We start from the raw sequence: 9,241 nt of genomic DNA, 5'->3' as shown, positions 1-9,241 counted from the left end.
ACGTTTCATGATGCCTCATCGACCCATCACTAATTAACAGAAAAACACGTTTAAATCTCCTGTCGAGTATTGTACGAGCTAACGCTGTTGTCTTCCGCCGATCCTGTTGGTCATTCTGAACGGTATTATCCGTGTGAGAATTATAACTCTAACAATCAATAACATTTGAGATCATTCTTTGTCATAAGCTTAAAAAAAAAGTACAACTTAAAAGTCGCATCTGCACAAAACAAAGCCAGAATTAAGAAAGAACAGAGTCCAATAAGGATATTTGGCAATAAAGCCTCACGTCACTTTATTTTGATGACGTCATTAAGCAACATTTAGTTGTGTTTAAAGCAGCTACACATTTTTTTTCCATTTGTCTTTAACAAGCCCACCATGAGGAGGACCAGAGGACAAGGACATGAGAGCTACAATAATGGAAACTTTTTGGCGACTGGATTAATGATAGGTAAGAATGTATCTGGATCCTATAAAATGTATAGTATTGTATTACTTCATCCTAACACATATAACTATATAAGATATATATATATATCTTATATATATATATATATCTTATATATAAGAGTCATTATATATACTTATATATATATATATAAGATATATATATATATATATCTTATATATAAGAGTCATTATATATACTTATATATATATATATATAAGAGTTATCCTCTGAACACTGTCAGCAGTGAGCAGAGAAGCAGAATGAGTGCACGAATGCTCCCAGGTGCAAAACAAATAGACTGGGCTATTAAATTGTACAATTCTGAGTTCGGGGCAGGAGTGGAGTAAAAGTATCTGGCTTTCTTAAGGTAAGGTTAGGTAAGGTAAAACTTTATTGATTGATATTGAAATTCTTTTTTTCCAATAGCCAATACATACAGCAATTGTTTATAAAAAATAAAAAATAAATCAAAATAAATAAAATAACAAGAACATAAAGGGAAAGAACAAGATGACACAATCTAAGTCTAAAGATAAAGACAAAGAACATAGATCAAAGAAAAACAACAAAGACAAAGGATACAAAGACTAACATAGAACAGAACATCCAGATACTCTCACTCCACTCCTGCCCCCGAACTCAGAATTGTACAATTTAATAGCCCGAGGAATAAATGAGTCCTTGAGTCTATTTGTTCTGCACCTGGGAAGGAGCATTCGTGCACTCATTCTGCTTTTCTGCTCACCGATGACAGTGCTGAGAGGATGACTGTCATCGTCCATGATGGACAGTAGTTTGTTCTATGATCTCCTCTCAGCAACTGTCACCAGTGAGTCCAGCTTCATTCCAACCACAGAACCAGCCCTCCTGATCAACCTGTCCAATTACCAATAATCCGTAATCCAGGAGACCAGACCAGGGTCCACATGCATCTGTGTCAATTTGTCCTGCAGCAGAGTGGGCTGGATAGTGTTGAAGGCACTAGAAAAGTCCAGGAACAGGATCCTCACTGAACCGCTTCCTTTATCCAGGTGGGAGTAGGTCCGATGCAGGAGGTGAAGGATGGCATCTTCCACACCAACTGCTGGCCGGTAGGCAAACTGCAGGGGGTCTTGCGCGTGCTGGACTTGTGGCCTAAGATGTTTGAGGACCAGCCGCTCAATCAATGATGAAGCTGTGTCTTCCTCAGCTGCGAAGTCAGTGCCACCGGTCTGTAATCGTTCAGCTCGCTCGGTCGGATCTTTTTTGGGACTGGAACAATACAGGAAGTCTTCCACAGAGTTGGTACTTTCCCCAGCCGTAGACTGAGGTTGAAGACATGCTGGAGTGGCTCAGCTAGTTCAGCAGCGCAGGTCTTTAGCAGTCGAGCAGACAACTTATCAGGACCAGCAGCCTTCCCTGGACGAATCCTCCGAAGTACATCCTGTACCTGGAGTGAGGTGAAGCTGGGAAGTGGTTGTGTGGAGCTCGGGGGGGGGCACAAGAGGGTGGGGCAGGATTGCTCAAACCTGTTGAAAAGGTTCTTTAGTCCATTTGCCTCCTCCACCGTGTCCACTGCAGTCAGAGAGGCCTTGGTCTTGTGTCCAGTGATGGTTTTAACACCATCCCAGACCTCTCTTATTTCTTCTCGGCTCAGCTTCTCCTCCAACCTCCTAACCCTTTGCCTCCTTCAAGCATCGCTTCACCTCCTGCTGAGCTGATCTCATGGCGTCCCTGTCCCTGCTCCTGAAAGCCACTTTCTTCCTGTTAAGGACATCCTTGACCTCCTTTGTTACCCACGGTTTATTATTAGGGTAACAGCGGACAGTCTTAGTAGGGGCGACAACGTCCAAGCAGAAATTTAAATAATCCGTTAGACAGTGTGTCTGTCCCTCGTTGTCCTCACCATGAGACCTCAACAGCACATCCCAGTCTGTTGTTTCAAAGCAGTCTCTGATGGCGTCCTCCACAGCTGGTGTCCACTTTCTGATTGTCTTAGTGGTCACAGTCTGTCTCTGCACCAGAGGAATGTACTGTGACTGAAGGTGGACCAGGTTATGATCGGACCTTCCAAGTGGAGGAAGAGGTTTGGCTCTGTACGCGTCCTTCAAGTTGGAATAAAGAAGGTCAATTGTCCAGTTATTCCTGGTGGGACAATCCACGGCCTGATGGAAAGTAGGCAGAGTAGAGTCCAGGTTGGCATGATTAAAGTCTCCAGAGATGATAATAAACGCGTCAGGATGCTGATACTGAAGTTGATCTGTCATTGTGTGGATCTTCTCACAGGCAGATGGCGCCGCAGCGCTGGGAGGAATGTAAACACACAGCGCGATCATGTGACTGAACTCACGCGGTAGATAATATGGACACATGCTGACAACACTAAATCTTGACAACACAAGACTTTCTTCACAGTAACGTGTCCCGGACTACACCAGCGTTTATTCACGTACATGATCAGACCTCCTCCTCTGCACTTCCCACAGGCATGCGTGTCTCTGTCCGCTCTGACGGTGCTGAAACCAGGCAGCTCCACGTGTGCGTCGGGAGTCAGCTGCGTGAGCCAAGTCTCCGTGAAGATTAACAAGCTGCTCTCTCTGTAGATCCGCTGGTTGTTGAGGGCAGACAGCTCGTCGATCTTATTTGTCAGTGAATTGACGTTCCCCATCGTGATCATTGGGATCAATAGTCTGTGACGTCTCCGATTGTCCGTTAGCTTAGCCTTTAGCCTCTTTCCTGGTCTACAGCCTCGGTAGTGGCGCTGAAGTTCGATCGGGATCTCGTGGCGATCTCCAGCCTGTGCCATTGACTTCAGTGACAGTAGATCCTCTCTTGAGTAAACAAGACGATTCTCTCCATGTTCAAAAGTATCCATTTAAAAAGTTATACTAAAATAAATTAATAAAAACAGAAAGTTATAGATATTGCTGCGGAGCTACCGGAGAGGCAGCCATCCTCGTCGGCGCCTTTAATGTATTGATTGTCTTTGATTGTCATTGCACAGACAACATTTCAGCGAAACTGGCAACGAAATTTCGTTGCTTGACAACCGTTAAAAAAACAGCAGAATGAATGTATACATTAAAAGTATAAATATAAATATTAATAAGATAAAAATAGTGCTATATAGTATAAACAGAATAAATAATTAACGTTTTAAATATTGCATATAATAATGAATGTATATAAAAGTGTAAATATAAATACGTTAAAAATAATGCTAATATGTTATAAATAGAGTAAATACATAATATTTGTAATAGTGCATAGCTCAAGTCATATTTCATTCAACAGTCTGATGGCCAGAGGAAAGAAGCTGTTTCTATATCTTTGTTATGTAAACGCTACATTATAAAACGTATTATTTACTGGCCTTAACTTCCACTAGTGTGCATCTTTGTGGTTTTCTGTTCACGTGCCTCCCCCTCTTCAAGGTTATGGAGGTGGTTATGAAAAAGTGTAAAGTCTAGTTTGTCACTCAAAAGAGCTGGATTTATCCATACGTGGATTTAAAAATGGATGATCTCAATGTCACACTGATAAATACAAAGCCAATGACACTTGAAAAGCAAACCAAACATGTGATTTAAAATACACGGTTGTTGTTGATGATAAGTAACTTTGCATTATTTTACACTGGCATCATGTGATCCAGCAGCAGCAGCAGCAGCGGAGCGTTACACCGAAGACACAACGTTCCAGGATCCACTGGAAGGAGCTATAGAAGATGATGGGTGGGTCTTCATCACCAGAGAGGAGGAGCTCCATCATGGAAGAAGTAGTGTCACCGGGATGGGATCAGCACCTGGAGATGGAAGCTGTGAGAATGATCCGAGGAAGTCCTGCTTTTCAGATCATCAACTGTTGCAAACGATGCCAACTAGGATGAGCATCAGTCCTCGCTTTTATCCTGAGTGAGTATCCACTCCAGTCATCCCTAGTCATGATGATAGAACCTGTATCCACTCCAGACATTCTAGTCATGACGATAGAACCTGTATCCACTCCAGACATGATGATAGAACCTGTATCCACTCCAGACATGATGATAGAACCTGTATCCACTCCAGACATTCGTAGTCATGATGATAGAACCTGTGTTCGGATGTAAACATCTCTCCCCCTTTGACTGTATTTATTCGGCCCTCTTAAGGTCAAGGTATGATCGTGTATAAATGGTTCTAATGCATTAACAAATGCATTTATTATTCATTTACATTTTCACATAACACGTCCCTCCTTTTTGTGTGTAATTTTTGGTGTATACATTAATGCCTCAAAACATTTATTTAAACCCATGTGGCCTTCACTTGAACTTGAAAAAACTATATTGATCGTTTCAGTAAATGATTGTTATTTACCTGCTGCTTCAGTTGTAGTTTGTACTGGTCTAGTTTTTGTAAGTCCCTGGCCTTACGCTGAGCCTTGGCTTCAAGTTCAGCTGCGACTGCAGCATAAAGAGGATTATCTTCTGACCTGGAGAATATGTAGAAAAAAACCTTTTCAAAAGTACCTTCTGTATCATTTGACCTGAAATATCCGGTTAAGTTAATTGAAGAAATGTTTTGGAAAAAATTCATCTATACAAGAATAAAATTGCAGCTTATTTAACTTAATAAATGTCATGGCCTAATGACGCGCGATATCTTTCCCTTTTTTTTTGCTTGACGGCCCTTAACAACTCTCTCAGAATTTAATGTGGCCCTTGAAGAATTTTGATAGCCCACCCCTGCTCTAAAGTCACTCTTTCCATCTGAAGTAGTCGGACATAAATATGTGCTGTGGCCCCACAGGAGGGACCCCACACCTGTGGCAGGAGAAGACTGCAGTTGGCAGTCGACAACCACTCGTCTGCAGAGAAGCAAAGACGGATCCAAGCAGCAGCGTCGTGTCAGATGGGCCGATGATCCTGAGGAGCGTGAAGAACCATCAGAGGGTCCAGAGACGAGAAGAGCATCGGACGAGGACGAGTGGCGGGAGAAGAGGGGAGACGTGAGTGTCAGATTTCATCCAAAGACACATTTACAACATGCATCATTCATCTTACGTGCATAGAACCACACACATGACAAAGACTATCTTTGATACAACTCTACTTTGAAACATGTTGTATTGTAGAATAATAAGCAGGTATATTGTTAATCCCTCAGAAGAGCACACAGTATTATAAACCCTAAATGCAGAGGGTTTTGGGGTCGAATGTTGTTTACTCGCTTCCAACTCACTTATTCTGAAAACTCTTGTGTTATCTCAGGGTCAAGGTGACCCAAAGGCCCGAAAACAAATGTGTTTGAGGTATCCCTTGTGTTGCTTCCGGGTCAAGATGAACGACCTTCACCACTGCATATGTATTTATGGAAGCCGGGTAGGTTGTTCACCTGTTGACCAAAAGACAACACAAGGGATACCACAAACACATTTGTTGTTAAACAGGCCTCTTGGAGAATAAAGTTGTGTTTATAAACAATGTAGTTATTTATCTAAAACATTTCAAGCTAGGATTATCATAAAAAAAAATCTGCTCGACAGAAAAATGTTGTGTAATAATTCTGTATAAATATTCAGAATTTAAGCAAAATACAAGGTCAATTTGTCTCTTCTAGTCTAAGTATAAGAAATACTAAGGAAGTAATTATTACACATTTAAAACCAGGGAGTTTATTCTGAATAATGTCAGAATAAACTCTCAGAATATAAATAATATAAAACGAGAGGCAACCTTTCTTCCAAAGTGTAGTTAACTCATTCCACAAAATCTTGCAGAAATATAAATAATGCCTCAACACTGATAGATAAAAAACATATTGTTTATTCTCTTTACTCTTCTTATTGTAAAAGAGTTGTAATCTTGCACAGCTGTGCTTTAAAGTGATGATAAAGACTTGTAGGAGCTGATTAAAGTAAATTCTAACATTGAGTGATAAAAAGAATTGACAGTAAGTGATAACATCTCTTATTATTGTTTGTTGTTTTGCCATCAGGTCTTAAACTTTTATTTAAAAACACAAAGATAATCTAACATGTTGAGACACACCTGAAACATTTAGCATTGATTATATTTAGCTAGTCGTGCTAATGCTAAAGTTAGCTCTAGAGCTAACAATTCAAAGAGTTTGTTGACCTGCTACGTGGTTTTTATTTTATTGTCAAGCTGTCACATGACTATAATTTATATACAATATATGTGCGGATAGTTCAAACAACTGTTGTTTAGTTTTAAATCTTCTGATTGTGAAATGCTAAGAGGTTAAGCTAACGCTAGCGTTGACATAACCTACATAGCTAATGCTGTTGAGAGTAAATAAATATTGTTCATTGTTTAGTTGTTGGTTTGGTTTCTCACTGTTTTTCTTTCTACAGTTTCCACGAACAAGCGACGCCAGCTGCCAAACTGACGATACTGATAATCCTCTTTATGCTGCAGTCGCAGCTGAACTTGAAGCCAAGGCTCAGCGTAAGGCCAGCGACTTACAAAAACTAGACAAGTACAAACTACAGCTGAAGCAGCAGGTAAATAACAATCGTTTACTGAAACGATCAATAAATATTGAACGGTTGAATTTGACATTTTTTATGTGAAAACTATAAATCATTCATTGAAATGTTGTCGTTTTTTGAGCATTTTTGTGAATCATTTATTGAGTAATTTGCATATTGAAAGTTTTTTTTTTTTTTTTTAATAATTTAATTTAAAAAAAAAGTTCTTTTTTTACACTTAAGAGTTTAATATTCTAATTCCAAAAATGTGTCTGGACATCGCATGATTGGCTGAAAGTTGGATTAAGTAGTTCAGTAATGTTTTGATACTCTGGGTTAAAAAGGGTAGAATATAGGAAACGTATTTTTGAATTAATAATTATAATAATAATTATTATTATTTACAAGAAAAAACACGTTTAAAATGTTTATAAAGGGCACGTACATTTTTTTTTAAATATTTAATTTTTTAAAGTCCAATTGTAAAATAAAAATCAACCTTTAAATACAAGTAACCGTGTTCAATTATTGTATACATTATTTGAATGCTTAGGAAAACAACATTTTTAATTTAACAATTCAATATTCTGACTCTTCCAAACACGTCTGTTGGTGAACATGTGTGGTTTATATGTGAAAATTAATTTTTAAACATGTTCATTTAAAACATCTCAGTTTATAATTATTATCCTTCGAAATACATTTTTCAAACATTAATCGTGTGGACTTGAAAACGAGAGGCCCTGGTTTTATTTTAATGGAAGATTCCGTTTGTTGAAAATACTGCATGTTGTTAATGTTCAATGTTAGATCGAAGAGAAAAAACGACAGAAACAGGAGAAGGAGGATAAGCTCAAACGAGAGGAGGAGAAAGACGAGCGGAGGCTGGCGGAGCAGAGACAGCGGCTGCAGCAGCAGTACGAGCAGGAGATGGAGGCTGAGGCTGCTAATGTGAGGATGGAGGTCCTTGAGGGGGTTTAATGTTATAATGTGATCGCTAAAATACTTTCACTCACGACTCTGCTTCTGAAACCGTCCCAGAACATGTCGACAAACTTTTGACCCGTCGTTCCGAGTCCAGCGATGAAAGGTCTCGCTTGTGTTCGACGACTCGATCCTCACTGGACAGCAACAGTTATGAAGGAGGAAGTCCCCGGTTCAAATCCCTGAGACAAGTTTGGATTTTAAAGGCAGGATTGTTTGTCGAACGCAGAGTTTGGTGCTTCATTCTTCCTCATTTTCACCTAAAATACACATGTTCACACAATTCCGAGTCTGTAGTTTATCTCCACGACAAGAAACGAGTCAACCAAGTTCAAAAACTTTAATGACCTAGGACCTGATTCTAATGCCGGATGACGTATCGTACAGAAAGTTGTACATAATCTTTTTTTTTTTTTTTTTTAAACATAGAAAACTTTACATTTCTGTTTCATATACATTTTTTTTTCTACATCCATGAGCAGGAGTGCGTCCCAGTCATACGTACAGCACAGCTAACACTTCCCTCCTCTATACATAGAACTCTCCCCCAACCAAAGAAGAAAAAACGAAAGTTACGTATGTAACTACGGTTCTATGAGTCCCGGATGACCGCCAGAGGCGGTGCTTCAAGCACTGAATGTATCCATCTCGCGCATGCGCAGTTCGAGTTTAATACCAACAAAGTCACCTGTGACCCCTGATGACCCCGGAAGGGGTATAACTTCCGGTGACATCAGAGGATCTGTTCCTGCAGAATCTTCTCGCGAAAACACAAGGATTCTGAGTGACAGAACGCTCTGGCGGTCATCCGGCACTCATAGAACCGTAGTTACATACGTAACTTTCGTTCTATTTCGTCCCTACTGACCGCCAGAGGCGGTGCTTCAAGCACTGGATGACCCATAACAACAAGGTCACAAAGAATCACAGTACGTACCTCATTGAGGGGAAGCAACAGAGTCGGGCAACAGGACCACACCTAATGGATGAGGAGTGGTGACGTTCACCCGATAGAACCTGAAAAAAGTGCTTGGTGAGGCCCAAGATGCTGCCTCACAGATGTCCTCCAGGGGTACCCCGCGTAGGGCTGCCCATGACGTAGACATCGCTCTGGTAGAGTGGCACCTCACCCCGAATGGCGGGGGGTGACCACTTCCTTTATATGCGTGGGTAATCACATCCACGATCCAGTGAGACAGTCGCTGTTTGGAAAGAGCAGAGCCTTTCCTAGGGCCACCATAGCAAATGAAGAGCTGGTCCGACCGTCTTATACTTGCGGTTGCAGCTATATAGGTTCTTAGAGCCCGCACAGGGCACAGCAGTCCCAACCTGTCTTCCCCTTCCGGG

The 9,241-nt window shown here is 40.6% G+C and overlaps 1 protein-coding gene across 3 annotated transcripts; it reads left to right on the top strand.

Moving 5' to 3' along the window:
* Positions 1-351: 351 nt before the first annotated feature.
* LOC148081893 (uncharacterized) lies at positions 352-8,302 on the top strand. Of its 3 annotated transcripts, XM_087788953.1 has the most exons (6): positions 352-454; positions 4,089-4,347; positions 5,227-5,425; positions 6,794-6,943; positions 7,721-7,861; positions 7,952-8,302. In XM_087788953.1, the coding sequence occupies exons 1-6, from the start codon at positions 382-384 to the stop codon at positions 7,970-7,972; spliced, it is 843 nt and encodes a 280-aa protein (XP_087645079.1). In that variant the 5' UTR covers positions 352-381; the 3' UTR covers positions 7,973-8,302. The 3 variants fall into 3 exon arrangements, with proteins under 3 accessions (XP_087645079.1, XP_087645078.1, XP_087645076.1); XM_087788952.1 differs by having other exon boundaries at positions 4,092-4,347; positions 7,721-8,302; XM_087788950.1 differs by having other exon boundaries at positions 7,721-8,302.
* Positions 8,303-9,241: the final 939 nt, after the last annotated feature.

The sequence above is a fragment of the Callionymus lyra genome, chromosome 4, assembly GCF_982586985.1.
Source record: "Callionymus lyra chromosome 4, fCalLyr1.hap1.1, whole genome shotgun sequence".
Classification (NCBI taxonomy): domain Eukaryota; kingdom Metazoa; phylum Chordata; class Actinopteri; order Syngnathiformes; family Callionymidae; genus Callionymus; species Callionymus lyra.
This window is presented reverse-complemented; position numbering and strand designations above follow the sequence as displayed.